The 17,780-nt window shown below is 46.7% G+C and overlaps 1 protein-coding gene across 1 annotated transcript in view; it reads left to right on the forward strand.

Moving 5' to 3' along the window:
- PIGU (phosphatidylinositol glycan anchor biosynthesis class U) overlaps window positions 1–17,780 on the forward strand; it is a 169,452-nt gene that overhangs the window by 16,117 nt on the left and 135,555 nt on the right. The window contains exon 2 of the mRNA XM_086932287.1: window positions 11,879–11,943. Coding sequence (XP_086788413.1) covers window positions 11,879–11,943 — 65 coding nt within the window. The remainder of the gene's footprint in view (window positions 1–11,878; window positions 11,944–17,780) is intronic.

The raw sequence follows: 17,780 nt of genomic DNA on the forward strand, positions 1-17,780 counted from the left end.
CATGCAAAGCGCTCAGTCGCAAAGGGTACAAGATGGTGGCACACTCGGGGTTCACTTCAGGCTCTCGGGGGGCGGGCGTTCTTGTCCGGGCTTCCCTGCCGCTGGAGATTGACGTCACTACGATAGATGACAGAGGACGTTACGCAGCGGTGGCTGGGCGGTGGGAGGGGAGGACCCTCATCCTACTTTCAGTTTACGTCCCGCCTGGTCTACAGACTAGCACGTTCCAGGACCTTGGTGGCGCCATTTTAGCTCTGCCTGATGGCTTACTTATTGTTGGGGGTGACTTCAATTCTGTCTGTTCTGGCACTCTGGACCGACAACCATCTAGAGATCTTCGCCAATCACAACTGTGGCTGCCCTCATTTATAGACTCAATGGGCCTTGTTGATAGCTGGAGACTCTTACACCCTACGCTGCGTCATTACTCCTTCCTGTCCAGCGCCCATGGTAGCTTGTCCCGAATAGACTATATCCTTACCTTGGCAGCTCACGCTACGGCCGTGTCTGAGGCTCGTTTTCTGGCGCGTGGAGTTTCTGACCACTCACCGCTCCTGGTCTCCTTTGATTTCGATATTGCTTTGTCGGTGCGACCGGCAACGGTCAACCCCTGGTACTTTCGTAACCCAAAGACCCGTGTTCTACTAGCCAAGGCGATAGACCGATACTTCTCCGAGAACGAGGGTTCGGTCGGGTCGGCCGCGACTCTGTGGGAGGCTTTCAAGACCGTCCTGAGGGGCGAGGCATTTGCTTTGATAGCGGAGGCCCGTCGGAGCAGAGACGCCGATCTCCTCTGTATCGAGGAGGAGATCTTGAACCTCGACGCCCAACTGGACCCTGACCCTAACCCAGACCTCCTCCATGCGCTTTCTCTAAAGCAACTGGAGTACCGCGATCTCGCTACGAATGCCGCCCAGACCCTGGCTAGGGAACAGCAGGGCCGCATTTATGACGTGGGAGACAAGGCTGGCAAACTGTTGGCCTGGTTGGACAGGAGGGAGCTGGCCAGTCGGGTAATACCTGAGATCATGGGCGCGGATGGCAACCCTGTCACCGACCCCTCCGCCATCGCCGAGTCGTTTGCCGACTATTTCAGGGGTGTTTACACCTCCTCCTCTGACTGCACAGAGGCCGACGCGGCAGAACTTCTCTCGACCGTGGATCTTCCCTGTCTTCCAGAGGAGGACCGCGATGATTTGGACAGGGACATCACTTCTGATGAGATTGCCCTTGCGATCCGCTCCTTGAGATCTGGCAAGGCACCGGGTCCCAATGGAATTCCGGCTGAGCTCTATAAGATACGGCCTGATGTGGTCTCCCCGCATCTTCGTGCTATGTTCCTAGAGGCGAGGGACGCCGGCGTTCTCCCACTCGATCAGAGGGTGGCCACTATCGTGGTCATTCACAAGGACGGTAAACCAAGGGACGTGTGTCGTTCATATCGGCCTATTTCCCTACTGAACACCGAACCAAAGGTCCTCGCCAAATTGCTGGCTAACCGACTGGTTGGGATTATTGGCGACCTGGTGCATCCGGACCAGTCGGGCTTTATTCCGCACCGTAACACTGCCCTCAATCTGAGACGACTTCACGGCGCCCTGGCTAGGGCGCATACTCTCACGGAGCCAGCCGTGCTGGCGTCTCTAGATGCCACCATGGCGTTTGACGCTATTGAGTGGAATTATCTCTGGGCGGTGTTAGCTAAGTTCGGTTTTGGCCCGGTCTTCCTCAGCTGGGTGAAGCTCCTATATGCCAGCCCAATGGCTAATGTATCTGTGAATGGTCGCCTGTCGACGACCTTTGTCCTCCACAGGGGTACCAGACAGGGCTGTCCCCGGTCGCCTCTACTATTCGCCCTGGCTCTCGAGCCCTTGGCGGCCACTCTGCGCTGCCACCCCGACCTCCATGGTATCACCTGGGCACCGGACTTTGAGGACCGTATCTCCCTCTATGCGGACGACATCCTTCTATACCTGACGTCCCCATACCAGTCACTCATCGTCGCCTGCGACGTGCTTGAACACTTTGGGAGATACTCTGGCCTGATTATCAATTGGGCCAAGTCCTCCCTGTACGTGTTGAAAGGGGACACGCCGCGCCTCCCTAGAGGCTGCAACATCCAGGTGGCCACACAGGGCTTCAAGTACCTGGGGATCTACATCTCTGGGAACCCGAAGGTTCGATACGACCAGAACTTGCTCCCTCCACTGCAACGCCTTCGACGCGACGTGGAGGGTTGGCGTAAGCTCCCGCTCTCCCTGCTTGGCCGAGCGGCCCTGTTTAAAATGATGTCCTTACCCAGATTCCTGTATGTCCTACAAAACACCCAAGACCCGGTACCGGCCCGATACTTCCGAGAAGTTGAGAGTCTTCAGCGGGCCCTGCTCTGGGATGGCCGACCTCGGGTGGCGATTACGAAGCTTACGCTCCCGTGGTATGACGGGGGCATAGCACTGCCGGATGTACGCAGATACTATTGGGCCTCCCAGCTTGCGGCACTCAATCACGGGTTTTATGGGCCGGTAAATAGCCCCGGTTACGCTATGGACAGGTGGCTCATGAGTGGAGGTAATTATTACCGCGCCCTTTATTCCAGATCTCTGGATCGGCGTATGTCCGGTCCCACTAAGACGGCAGTCTCCATTTGGCGTTCGATCACCAGGGTGCAGGGATGGCAGGGCAGACTGACCGGTTTCACTCCCCTCTATGAATCCGATATGTTGGGCAGGCTATGGCACACCAAGGGCTTTGACAAATGGGAACTTATTGGCATCACCAGGGTGGAGGATGTGATTTCCAAGGGGACTATTAAGACCTTCCCCCAGCTACAGACTGAGTACCAGCTGGGTGACTCGGAGTTCTTTCGATATGCGCAGCTGAGGCACGCCTTGCTCTCTGCTATGACCCCTGGGGAAGACATCCCGGAAAGCTCACCGCTGGAGGACAGAGTGTTGGATGGCCATATGCCGGATAGTGCAATCTCGCTGTCCTATAAAAAATTAATTAATGTTCGCACTGACCTTCTCCTTGGGCTACGAGACCAGTGGGTGGCGGACGGCCTGGAGATCGATGAGGACGACTGGCAGAGTGCAGTGTCTTCCCCTAAGGAGGTTGCCATCTCATCCCGGCTTCGCTTGGTCCAATTTAAAATCCTGCACAGGGTGTACGTTACTGGCCCCCGCTTAATACATATGGGCTACTCGCCCGACGGCCTATGTCGTCGAGGCTGTGGTGCCCTCGCCACCTTCTTGCACATCCTCTGGGAATGTCCGGCCATAGCGTCCTACTGGAGGAGGATTCACAGGGTTATGAGTGAAGTGTCGGGCGTGGGGATTGTGGCGGAAGCCCGTAGGTGCCTCCTTAATATCTGGGAGCCGACGGATCACAACACAGCCCAAACTCAGTGGGTGACCCTAGGCAATATGGTGGCCAAGAGAGACATCGCTCAAAAGTGGGGGGCCAATACGGCACCCTTGGTGGTGCAGTGGAAGGCCAACATGGACTGGTGTATGCTCCGGGAGAAAACTGTCTATGTTGCCAGGGGTAAACCCAACAAATGGAACAGGGTGTGGGGTGCCTGGAACTCTTACCGGGGTGATGTGTGTCTACCGCCTGAGCCTGCCTCACTGGATGAGCACCTGTCACTGTGACCTAGGACACCAACTGTATACAATACCTGAGTAATCCTGTCTTTCTCCTCCCCCCTCCTACCATCCTTTATTCTCCTGTGTTTCTGAAATGCTGGTCTCTTTCTCCTCCTGGCCTTATACTCCTTGCTGTATTCTCCTCCCATTGCCACTTCTTAGCGTCGCTTGGCGTTTCTTCATTGTTATAAAATATAAAATAAACCTGTAATTTCCTGCTGTACCTGAACTGCACTATTATGCTCTGTTTATTATGCTGCCTTGCCTCCGGGATGTCAGGCTGAATAGCTGTGGTCTTTCGTGAAATAAAGGTTTTTAAAAATTAAAAAAAAAAAAAAAAAGATATCTAATGGAACATTCCGATGAAGAAACCATTTATTAGAAGCAATACTCAAATCATTGTCAAAGTTCGTATAGAAGAACTATGCTTAATTCTTTCCCTTTTCCTCAAGCATTACTTGCAGAAGTGGAACATTGTCTAAATACAGATCAAGATTGTTTTTTCTAAAAAAAAATATATATTTTTATTACATTTTCACAACACATCACAACAAATCAATGCGTATAAGAACATAAACACTGGCAGGCTTACCTCAGAGACAAGACCGTAGTAGTCAGATAACATAATAGAGGTACAGTTAATGGCAATGAAAGCATCGAAAAGGCCCATCAGAAGAAACGCACAACCATAGCAATGGACCTGGGAGCCCACAGGAGTAAAATGTACACAAAATAGTAGACAGACACACCCACCCAACATACCCACCATGCACAGTCCCCAGGATCCCCCACTCTCAACAGGGGGATCAATCACAAGAACGAAGCAGAGAGAGTGGAAGGCCAGTAGGGAGTGCCACTCGGAGTAGGATTTGGCGCTCCTGTATTCGAGGGTGGTACGAGCCGCCACATGGGGAACCATCCACAGGCACTAGGCCCCCTGAACCGTTCACGGGCAAGCTAACAAGATGGTGTCCCATACACTTAACATCGGTACCTTCCGAGCCCCCGATACTCCTCCCTCCCTTTTGCAGTCTGCCCACTTGGTCAACTCTAACCACCATTGGTTATGGGGATCCCGGACAGATTCCAACTCATAGTCAGTTGCCTGTGGGCAAGAATCAAGGCCAGATCTAAGAACCTAGCAGTAGCCTTCTTAGTTGCTGATCTTTAATGGAGGCCTAGCAAGCATAGTGAAGGGCTCAGAGGAAATTCCCAATCCTTGGCCCTTGAAATAACTGGAGGACCATATTCCAGTAGGACAATGAGAGCTGGCAAGACCAAACCATGTGAAAAAAATTGACGTCCTCAACGGCACACCAGGAACACTCCGAGGCCACGAACATAGCATGTGCAGGTTGGGGAGTCAAATAGGCCCAATGTAGGTAACATAATTGGATGAGTTTAAAATCCGTGCATTTCTAGATCCTTTAGTACTTGATTCTAATATTTTCCTCCAAGAGGGATCAGAGAGAGGAATCTCTAGGTCTGCCTCCCAACTTTCCCGGAGGGTCATTGGACCCAGCCACGCCCCCTTCATTAAAACCCAATCAAGTATTATGTGCGCCTTTGTTCTACCCGTGATAAGGAAGAGATGACCCAGGCAGTCATACTCCAGAAGTTCCGCAACGCCAGCACCCCACCATTTCCGTATCTTGCATGTCAGGGCTCCATGAAGTATGAAATGATCCACTGGGATATCCTAGGACTCCCAAAGATCTGAAAAAAGACACTATTCTCCTCCTCCAAACAAATCATCTGGGACATCAATCCTTGCCGCCAGCCACTCACGGAGACCTGGCCATCCCCCTGGCGACCCCCAATGCCAAATTACTAAAAAAGAAAGTTCTCAGGTGTACTTGGTCGATGTCCGAGTCTGCCGTAAGACACGAGGCCACACATGACGCATGGTCCTAATCAGGATATTCGAGGTCCGTTCTCTGGAAGCAGATGTCCGTTTCAGTAGAAAACCCAATAGGCATTCATTGGAAGGTGAGTCGCACTTAGCCTTTCCCACCCCACAGAAAGGCCCGCCAGTGTGTCTGTGACTGAAACTGCACTGCTAAGTAATATAATTCCAAGTCACCTGGAACTAGGCCCCCCTCGGCAACGGGCAGATGCAACTTCCAGAGAGCTACTAAGCAATGCGAGGCGCCCCAATAAAGCGGCAGCAGCAAACCATCCAGCTCCTGAAATTGTTTGGGAGTCAACTCCCAATGGCAGTGTTGAAACCAAATAAAGAAGATGCAGTAATATAATCATCTTGGAAACAGTCACATGGCAAAGTAGACCAGAAGCAGACGGAGCGATGCAGCCCAGCCAACACAAGCCGAAAGTTCCCCTCATACAAAAATTCCTGGGGAGCAATAAACAGCTGCTCTAAGGTACAAAAACGTATCACGCTCCCATCTCAACGTTGGGGCCGTCGAGATAGGACCACGCTCAGGGACATTTCCCCTCAAGGGATAAACACATGACTTGTTCCAAGTGCCGAATGAACCCCGAAGTCCGATAATACTGCTACCACCTCCAGGAGATCGATGTCCATCCCCTGAGATACAATACCATGCCATCTGTGTACAGAGAGAGGTAAGTACAGCTAGAGGCATTGCTCAGGCCTTGATAGTGTAGCCCCTGCAAACCGTGCAGGCGAAAGGCTCCAAGGCCAGCACAAATAACAGATGTGATAGAGGCAGTCCCTCTCCACGCAAAGTCCTGCGATATCAAAGTACCAGAACGGATCCTGGCCAGGGGGTCATGTAGAGAATCATTGTCCACCTGACAAAAGGCAAACCCAAGCCCTTGCTAAGCATAGTAGCATATAAGAACTCCCAACGGAGCAAGCCAAACTCCTTCCTAATGTCCACCAAGATAACCAGTGCTTTCGGTGGAAGTTGCTCCCGACGGTCTAAGGACAAGAACAGTTGCTGGATATTAGACAGAGTGCTGTGAGTTGGGATGAAGTCTGTTTGATCCAGAAGAAATCGAGAGCACATATGAGGACGTAACTGATTTGCTACATTTTTAGTCAAGATATTGTAATCCGCATTAAGCATAGATAGGGGGCAGTAATAATCAAGAAGAAGAGGGTCCTTATCCTTCTGAGGGAGTGACACAATGGCTGCCTCCCGCAGCAAGCTTGGAAGCTGACCACGCTGCAGGAATCAATAAAAAGGGCCACTCGTCTAGGAACAAGGTCCAATGCGAATGAAGCTTTAAATTCTATTGGAAACCCATCCAGGCCAGATACCTTACCCCTCGCCATGTCCTTAAACCCTCCCCTTACCTCCTGTTAGGTAATATCTACATCCAGTTGATCTGCCACAGTCAACTCAAGGAGCACCAGAGAAGATATAGTTCAGAATTTCCCCCTCACTACTTGCCACCCCGAGGAGTACAGATCATGATAGTGTTGAAGAAACACCTCATTGATCTCCTCCTGTGTGAATACATCATGCCCGAAGAACCATGTAACAGAAGTATAGAGTGATATCCCTGACATCCTGCAAAAGCCATGCCAGCATCATGCCCAACTTACTGTGGTACTGGTATAATGCTAATCTCAGTATATATGTTTTGTGTATGTGTGTATACACACTCGCCAGAAGCCTATGCATGTCCCTTATAATCCATGATCCAGGACCCGTCATGTTACCTTGAGGGGTGGACCCAGTGTTCACTTAGAGTAGACAAAAGGACTACTGTTCTTGTTAGCAGATAAAAGTGGTGGTGGCAGCGTATTGTGTTTTGTGAATCCTTAGCGTGACCAGACATTTTTATATGTGGCAGCAGAGTGTTGACTACAGGTCCCTCTTGTGTAAAGTTCCTCCGTTATGTGAAACCTTGGGTGAGGTGACAGCACTTGAAGTCCGCACTTTCTTCTGGAAGAGCTGAGGTTCTGCTTAGTGCCTAGACGCTTGCCAGCATGCTAGCAGAGGGGAGGAGACTGCCTTGCACTGCAGGAGGAGAGACTATCCAGGAGGAAAAGCCCATAGTGTTCCTGGTCGAGGAACATACAAAGAAATTAAACCCAGGAATGGTCCATGCTACAGTGAGTCTCTTGGTCTCTGTCTGTGGTTCTCATTGAGAGCCGCACCAACTATTGTTGTGCTACAGGTTACTACCTGCCTGATTTGGCCCTTGTCGGGCAGCAACTACATTGCTGCCTGAAACTTTCACCAGCCCTTGTTAGGATGCAGGTTTTTCTGGGTTGGTCTGAAGAGAACGCTCGAATGTTAACAAACTAATTTTTTTTCAATGCTTAAACAGTGGGATTTTTACCTTCGGAAATAGAGTAATACAAGCACCCTTATTAATCAAAAAGGCCAATGAGGAGCAGAGTAAAATGTGCATTCCAGATTGAGTACCCTCTGTCTCTCGCTATCCAGGAATCTAATAATCCCAAAGCCATGACGATTTTTGCTACTGTTGCTCCGACTTTAACAATCTTATGGATCCCTTGTTTAGTGAATCCATCCATGCAAGGATTCAGCAAAACATTAAAATCACTGCAAAAAATGTAAGGACCATCCCATTTTGATAAATTCAATTAAATGTGATACAAACATTTTTGGTTTCTTGATGTAAGGACTATAAAATGCGCATAGCACCAGTTCTGCGTTCCCCTTGACTATTTTCACTATTACCCACAGGCCCTTTTCATCTATCATTGATTGTTTGCAATCCAGTGTATTTGTTTTATACATTGCGGCTAAACCTCTAATAGACGTTGTTTGCAAAGTGCAGACCAAGACAGAATATCCTGCTTGATATACGTGGGGTTCTGGAGACACACTATTTTGGAATTGATCCCGTAAAACTCTTTGTTACTAGATTTCCTTTTGTGGCCAAATTTAAATAATTAACATTCCTTGTTCTTATACTTATTTTGGGTGTTGTAAAAGTGTTTACCAAACAAATAACCAGAGCATTCTCTGTAAACAGCCAACAATTGTAAGCACTCTTACCATTTTGTATTGTAAGACTCACCTTCACCACCACATCCCAACCACTTCCCAAACCACCTACCAGCTAACGCGCTTTCCTCACTCCAGGCATCTGAATCTCTCACCGCCTATTTAATCCACCCTCTTTCTGGGTGCGTGAGATGCAGCTTCTCAGGTGGGTCCCCTCCTCCATGCCTGAAAAGTGTGTAACAGAATGAACATGCTCTTACCTAATGAGATAGTATGGTAGAACAGGGGTACCCCAAAAAGATAACCTGGGGTTAACATATGTATAGGGAAACAGTGGTTCTATGTTGGCCCAGTAGGGTCCTGTGCAAAAAGTAAGGTCTCTGAGGGGGACACACGGTTATAACCGCTTAACTGCGGCGTCAATTCCACCACGGTGCGGCGGTTTAGCGGAGTGGGCGGGCCACGGCGGCCAACGGACATTCTCAGCACCACGGAGGTAGTGCTCGCCACGGCCATTGGCCGACGAAAGCACGCAAAGGGATCATTTGAGCTTGACAGTTAATCATCAAGGGAGCACACAAATAAGAGAGCATATGTAGTGTAAAATAGACAATTTATTTTACACAGGCATGATTTTCAGTAATCAGAGTAATCAGGTGCTCACATAAAGTGAAAAGTGCGTGATGTGACAAAGTGAGGTGAACTGAAAACATAACATCACATTGACAACAAAAGTAGGAACTCCGCATGAGTATATACAATTGAGGAACTTCCTGTTGTAGGGGTCGCTCCAGGATTGAATCATTTCCGCGCGTCAGCCAGGATGGTGCTTCACTCCCCACTGGGACTCTGACTTAATTTCAGACAAGGTATCACTGAATCCCATACGTTGGGCAAATTCTCCCTTGCAGCTCACCCCAGCGGCTCCTTAATTAGAGGAATACCCTGCCTAATCACGGCAACCCGAGTACCGCTGAGCCCTCCGTGCCGGCGTCGAGTCATTTCACTTTACTGCCAATACCATGATATTAGGCATTCTTAACTACATGGCCCACAAGTGATTAAAGAACACTTTTCGAATAGATTGCCCTTATATACTACTTCCGGCTGAAAGTAGTCCCTCCACTAATGACTTAAAAATTAACAGAACGTCCAGTGCAAGCAGCAATTCCTGCACCAGCAAAGAGACCGCTACCCCGACCCCCCCCTGACTATGCCCTGATTAGAGATTTCAGATTGCTCACTTATTGTACTGAAGATGATCTTAAGTCCCTAATAGATCGAAATGCCGTCGACCCCTACAACAGGAACTTCCTCAATTGCATATACTCATGTGGAGTTCCTATTTTTGTTGTCAATTTGATGATATGTTTTTAGTTCACCTCACTTTGTCACATCACACACCTTTCACTTTATGTGAGCACCTGATTACTCTGATTACCGAAAATCATGCCTGTGTAAAAAAAATTGTCTATTTTACACTACATATGCTCCCTTACTTGTGTGATCCCTTGATGATTAATTGTCTAGCTCAAATTATAACCCTGTGTCCCACTCAGGGACCTTACTTTTTGCACAGGACCCTATTGGGCCAACATAGAACCACTGTTTCCCTAAACATACCTAATAAGATGACATCATTATTAGTAACAGCTAAATTAGAAAAAAACTAAACATAACTAAACGAGTATATATACCATGTTTACCCCAGAAAGGCACATCTTCAATACATCTGACAGTCTGATGCCAGTTTAATCTACAACTGAAGTATGCATCTTCTTGAAGGAGCCTACATATTCTTGTGTGTTAATTGTGGATGTGAAAAACATAGTACTGTTCTCACACAGTTCTTTTAGTTGAGCAGGTTTCTTCAAATGATTGGAGTTGATGTTTGCCTTGAAGGAAGGAAGCACTGCCTGTGTCTCAATCTCCATGGCAAGATCTGAATCCTTGGCCTCGTACAAATTCTTAGAGATTTTAATTGAGTCTGCTTCCGTGACTCATTCTCTCTTCCTCCATATTCTTCCGAGTAGAGATGTTTCCAAAACCTTTATCCATTTTACGCAGTGCCCTCTGTGCCTTTAGATCAGCTGTCTTGGTGGCTTGGTTTCCCTGACTGCTTTCATCTTTGTAGAAACTAATTACTTCATACATTGAAGCTGAAGGAGGTTTCTGCAGGTTCTGAATATCTTGCTCCAGGGCATCACCACTACACATGTCAGACAGTGAGCTTAGAAACCTATTGGATTAAAAGGACCACTTCATAGTTAAAAACTTTCCCTTCACTGTAGTAAAATTATTAGCAGAGTTGTCCTGTTGTAATGCAAACTCGCCTTCCATTGTATGTTCCTTACGATCTTTTCGCAGGTTAACACTTGGTGATGTGAAGGAGGTCAACACCTTGTTTCTTGTCCTGCAGTTTCCTTCCTTCTGGGAATGACTTGAAGACTACCTCAAATCACAGTGCCTCCTCTGGTTTGTCTTCCACTGACGAAGGGATTGAGTGGCTGAGTCATTACCATTTCACTCACCCTAGTGTCTGCCTGCCTCACATGTTATTGATGTGAGATGCCAGTCTACTGAATAAAGTCATAGGAGAGGCCCTCTTGTATTCCTAGGAATGTAGCTGGGACTGAGGAGAAGCAAGACAGCACCTATCTCCTTCAGAACACCACCAACTGTTTGGGTATCTCCCACCCCTTCTTTTTTTCAAAAAAGTTCTAAGCATTTCAGGTGGGAATGTAACTGCTTTGTGGTACCAAAAGTTTACCATATGACTGTCCCTTTAAGGGGTTCTCGTGGAGAACTAAACCATGAGACCAAAGGTTGGGCCTTGATGTCACTGAACTCTAAAGTGAAAAGATGAGGTTAAGAAATAGTGAATCAGGATTCCTTTTTGCCGAGGGGGTTGTGGTGGGGTGTCCGCGAAATTGAGTGTGTGTTTGTCCATGCTGCCAGTGAAAGAAAATACATAATTTATTAAAATATTGCCTTAGGGTCTGGTAATTGTTCAAACCATTGCTAAATGTTTAGATAACCTAATCTGTAATCTACAAGAAACAACCTCATTCCCATCAATTGTGTTTTTTTCAGAGAATTAGCAAATATGAAGTAAAAAAAAACATTATTTCACATGTATTGTATTTTGTGTGATTCTTTTTTTCTCAATTTGCATGGCTTGTATCTAAGTCCTTCAATTAAGTATATTCAAGATAGACCCATCTATTGACAATCCAATAGTTGCAGTTTTAATTGTATGCAACAATACCTTTTCTGTACCCCAGAAGCTTCTGACATGTGTCTCAACACTTTGTTTTGCAGTGGTAGAAGGGCTTTCATTGCTGGACCTTGAAGTCTCTCCTTATGCTGGAGATTTATTTCATGAAGTAAGTATTGCTTTAGGTTACAGAGTTCTGTAATTGTAGATTAAATGAATATACCTTGAAAGGTCACCCAGTCTTCTTTTCGCATGTGGAACCAACAAACCAAGGTGTTAACAAAAAGCACATTATAAGCTTTTCCACAGAAGCATATTGAATAGTAATTTTGCCGTTTAAGATTTTCTTTGCATGTTCATTTTGCATCCTCTCCTATCCCTTTTAATATTATAAACATTTGGTACATGTGCTGGTTTGAGAATTGTAGATTACCCCCTTAGTGGTCAGGTAATCTGTTCTCACACATTGTCGGAGAAAAACAAGTGACATCTTGGCATGTACTTTGGTGTCTGGCACGTTTAGATGTGACTGTTCCATGGCTTCGAAGATTTTATGTCCACACTTAAAGGTCACTGTTATTAACCTTACATATATTGACTTCAGAAAGTCGATTTAAGTGCAGTTGATATTAAAAACTCAATATTTTGGTAGAACACCTTCCTTTATGCCCATCTGTGTTTCAATGTTTGCAACTCCATGATGACCACATGTGATTTATTCACTTTAAAAGTTGTATATAGCTCAAACATGACCCATGCGGATATCAGAGCATTTTACACATGTTCAGAGAGCAAAGACAAATGGGGAAAAAAGTTTGGATTACCACAAAATATAGACCCAAATGGATACAGACATACAAACACAATGATCCTGAACAGAGCACTCATCGAAACAATGATACCAAGCAGTATTCATGGGAGTAATTGACAAATCAAAAGATGTACTCAGAGAGGAGATCATAGGATCAGGGCTTAAATTTGTTCATGAGTAATATTTTAACTTATTTTTTTAAAGAAACAGTTGAGGAATTCAGTTTGGTTTTAGGGAACAGGGATGCTCGCTTATATGTTTTCTTTTTGGAGAATCTCTGTGGTTTCAACAGTAAGGTGCTGAAACTTCTGGAGGATCTGTTGCTGCTGGAGAATTCCAACTTTGAGCACGGTATCTCGGAGTATTAAAGTGTAGGGCTTTTATATGTCATGCATGCAATTTTTTTATTGAATTATTATTTCATAAGGGAGCCAGTTGAGAGCTTTTAAGTCCGGGGGTTGTGGCTATTTCTTTTTGAAACCATGATTAGTCTAGCAGCAAAATTGAGGAACGCCTTTAGAGGAGCCTTTGTGGATCTGGGCAGTTCGCACACGATTGCACTTCCATAGTCCCATCTAGGAGTTACTAGGGCTTGCACTGCAGATTTGAAGTCATTAGAGTGGATGAAGGGTTTTCATTTCGTCAAGATGTTCAGTTGGAGGTTCGATCCTTTTGTGGCTGCGCTGATATTCTTCTGCATGTTAAGCTTCTTGTTGAGAGTTAATCCCAGTGATCTTGCCGAGTCAATAGCTTGGGGAAGGCAGTTGAAGGCTATTATTTGTTTCAGCCAATCCTCAATGATGGGTAATTGGTTGGGAGGAGCGATTAATAGGAATTTGGTTTTGAGGGAGTTTAGTTTGAAGTAGTTGTCTACCAACCAGCTTTGTGTTCTTTGTAAAGGTAAATTGAGGGATTTGACGTCTTCAAGGGAGGAGACTTTCAGGTACAGTTGGATGTCATCAGTGTACATGTGATAGTGGATGGTGAATGAGCTCAGAATTTCAGTTAGTGGCTCCATGAACAGTTTAAAGAGAGTGGGTGACAGGGAGGAACCCTGTGGGACTCCTAGTGTGACCGGAGTGGTCTTAGATATGACTGATTACCCTTGAATCTTTGTGTTCTGTTTTGGACAGGCCCCAATAAGCCCATTCTAAGCTCAAGTAGTTCTAGGAAGTTGTCTTGTTTAACCATATAGAATGCCGAGGACAGGTCAAGGAGGATTAGGAGGCAGGATTCATTTTGATCCAACATTTTAGCGCATCGTCCACTATATGTGAAAACTGATTCGGTGCTCTGCCCCGGATGGAAGCCAGATCGAAATTAGCTCAGAAGGCAGAATTGTTAAATGTGGTAACAGAGTTGGATGTGAACACGTTTTTCCAGGAGCATCGGCAGAGTGGGGCGGGAGTTGTTGAGATCTGTGTGGTCTGCTGATGGTTTTTTAAGGATTAGAGACTTCTGCCCCAACGTTAGGCTGTCAGGGATAGAGCCTTGAAGTATAGAAGCATTAACAATATTGGTCCAAAGTGGGAGTATCGATGATTCCAACTCATTGAAAAAGTTGGAGATAAGAGGGTCGTAGAAGTGGTTTGAGGGGTTTTAGCGATCTTAAAATTTTGCGAATGTCACATTCCTTAAAGGTTTTGAAGGAAGACCATGAGGTGTTGCTTTTGCGGGTGTGCCCAGGTAGACAAGCCGGTAAAACCGTGAGGAAGAGGGTGGAGATAGGTAAGCGAGGACCATGTTCCAAAGCCCTCTACAAATCAGTTTTCATGTTGTCTGTCTTCTCAAGGAAGAAGGAGGTACATTCCTTGCAGTTAGGTGACACAATTGATCCAACTTGGGGCGGGTTGGGATGGCCATTTGATTGTAGTTTAGGAAGTTCAAATATTTCTTTAGGTCGGTTTCTAGCTTGGTCAAGTTCTGAAGACGTTGGCTTCTGACCTTCTGATACTTTTGTAGTACGAGTTCCTCGTTGTCAAAAGCTTGAGGTGTTCAAGGTTCAAGGTGTATGCAGGCAATACCTCCACCTGGCCTGCCAGAACTGTCTAATCTAGTGATGCCATAATTAGGAGGAGCTAGTATGTCAAGGGTGGGTGCAGATTAATTATTTAAGTTTCAGTCAGGATTAGGAGATTGAGATCATGTGCTGGGATAAGATTGGCAATATCCGCCACCAGTCTTGTGGCAAATCTGCAATTGAGTAGCATGTATTTCAGTTGAGGTTTGGTAATAGCAAGGGTGGTTAGTGTGAGGGTAACTCGCTTAATGTTGTGTTTGTTTACTACTCTGTAGTTGGGTCTTGGTTCCCTGTGTGGATTTGGAGAGATGGATTGGATTAAAGCATGATTGTCTATGTTATCAGGGAGTGATGAGTTGTTGTCATGGTATGATGAGTCATAACAGAGGAGGAGTGAGTGGATATCTTTGTCGAATAGAGGATCTTTTAGTCTAGAGGGCTGGATGGGTGCATTGGGGTAGGGTAAAGTTCTCCATCTCAAGTGTGTGGGCTCCTGAGAAAGTGAGATCCTCTTGGTTGGGCGGTATGTGGTAGGCAAGCTATGGTGGTTGGGGGATTTGCCATAAATAAGACTGTTCTTATTCAGCCACTGATTCATGGACAACTGTAAGGCGAGGCCAATAAGTCTTTGTAGGTCAGCTTTGAGTTGTTGTAGATAGTGTGTGATCTCATCAAGTCTAGAGTCAGGTGAGGTGTGGGTACAGGTTATCAGGTGTAGGGGCGAGGGGAATTTCAGAGGGGGGAGTTGGAGTTGAAGGAGTTGGAAGGCCAGTGGCCTGTGGAAACCTGCAGAGTGGATGGAGAGGCAGGTAAAGTCAATAATAGAAGAAGGAGATGAGGTTGAAAGAGGAAGGGGAGATAGGTTGCTATGCATAGTTAGGGACTCAGACTTTTGGGTGTGGCATAGGTTGCGGGATCTGGTGAGTCGGAGGAGTAGTTAGGGTGAGGGAATTAATGTCTTGTCCCGGTGAATGGGAAGTAGCTGCTCTGGGTGTGGGGTAAGATTGTAGTGTGAAATGATGATTGAGGAATGGGGGCTTGGGTGCAGGTGATGAGTAAGTGTTTCATGCGGAGTTAGGAAGGCCTTGGGCAGGGGAGGATTCAGTCCTATTTGCGGCTTTCTTGTTGAGAATGGAAAATGTCCTCAAATATTTCTAGGTTGCTATAAGATGATTGTATAAGGATAGCCCCATTGTTTTAAATGGTGATGGTTGCTTCTGCTCTGAAATCTGATGAGGGAGCAACCCAGACTCCTAGACCATGAGGAGTTTTCCTAGATGTGGAAATAAAGAGCAATGAGAACAGGGCTTTCCTCTATTGAGGTCTTCTATTGGCGTAAAGGATGAGGTCCCTTGTTATGACTACTTTATTCATAGAGAAGTAGGGGTCAGAAACCAGGGTTTCTGGGTGGGATTTGAGAAGAATATGTTTGAAGCTCTTGCCTGCTTTTCATGTTAGATTTGGGAAGTACTTAATTATATAGGCATAGCGGCCCGGCAGCTCCAGATTTGCATCAGTAATTCTTGTTTGATCCATATCAAGGACTGGCTGCAGGAGGCTATTGAAGGGAGGAGGGAATGGTGAACAGGGTTAGTGAAATGAAATACTAGTCTTATTGTTTAGATAGAATTGCTTGGGGCAAAACCTTGCCGCATACTAAATGGCTGAATTTTTAGGGAGTAGAAGGGAAGCGAGAGGCTGTCATAAGATGTATATACGGGTAGAAGCAGGAGCATCGGACCCAGAGTGCTCTCCTAATGCAGAGAATTGCTCAGACGCAGCAATGGAGACTCAGACCCAGTGTTTTCCCATAGACAGTTGTGAAAAAGGCTGCCTAAATAAGGCATGTAGAGCTCTTCAAATAGAATGATGTAAAACTCTTAACCATTGTAAGATGGCTGCCCCATTGATGAAGCTGTTGGAGTGTATAACAGCCCTTCTTTTCTTTCAGTGCCTCCAGGTGCCTTAAGTCCTAATGTTATTGTTTTGCAGGTGGGAGGGCCACCATTTTAGGGAAGGGGCCTTCATGTAGGGAAGAAGGGGTGGGGGGACCCTCAAATAGAGGGCTAGCCAAGCCCACTGGGGCCAACCCTCTAAACAACAAGCTCAAAACCATGAGAGCAAAAGAGAGGAGCATGTGAAATATGAGATTAGGGGTTCACGGAGTTTGAGGCGTGCAGAACATGAACTATGTCAGTGCTCCGTTAATTGAGCACCAGGGGTGCAACGCCCATAGTCAGTCTGCCAGAATTGAGCAGACAACACAAAGCAGCGGAAGGGCTCTTGTGTCAGCGGCAATTGTGCTCCGCAGCCCATGTAGAGGGCTCTCCAAGTTTGAGGCTGTCAGAAAATTAACCATGTCTGGGCTCTGTTACTGAAGCATCTAGGGAGCTGCACTAATAGTCAGTTCAGCAGAATTGAGCAGGCAAAGCAGCAGGGGAGCTCCTGTGTTGACGTAGGGCTACGATTTTCCTCCGCAGCCTACGGGAAGCACAAAATGTATCCAGGGGCGGGGAAACACTCTTGCTTCCATCATTTCTATGGGTCTGTGATGTAAATTGTGTTGTAGTAGGCGGGCTTCAAATGTCCGATGACTGCCTAGACACTCAGCTCAGTGCTCCCTCCACTCATTTCTCACGCTCTAACCATCCATCCGAGCTAATGAGGTAACCCCATCATCAACCAGTGATTACAGCATCACCGATGTACCACCGAAAGATAATTCCAGACATTTACCCTACTGGAAACTGTCTTTTTACCCTTGGGCCTTTGAGGACATTGTTGCTGAAAATGGTGTCCGCCATCCACAATAGTCTTTCCCGACGGCTCCCTCTTCCTATATTGGCTGAACGACCCATCACTTACCTGAAAAGACCAGGATCATATTTGTAGAGTAAAAGTGGCATTTCATCTGTGGGGTCAACACTTCCTGTGGCGCACCACTACTTCTTCACCACAGCGGGGACTCACGGCCTTACATGACATCATGGCTGCACCCTGCCGACTGTTCATCTCTGTCTGCACCAGATAGGTAGCAGGCACCCCCCAATTGCCATAACTACCATAAACTACCATGCCGGTTGCAGTGATAGTGCCAAACAGCGCCGCAGTGTTACCCCGCTATCCTGATTGGTTGTCATGGTACCACGCACCTGAAGATTGCCTACCTGTGACC

The sequence above is a fragment of the Lissotriton vulgaris genome, chromosome 7 (genome assembly GCF_964263255.1).
Source record: "Lissotriton vulgaris chromosome 7, aLisVul1.2, whole genome shotgun sequence".
Taxonomy (NCBI): Eukaryota; Metazoa; Chordata; class Amphibia; order Caudata; family Salamandridae; genus Lissotriton; species Lissotriton vulgaris.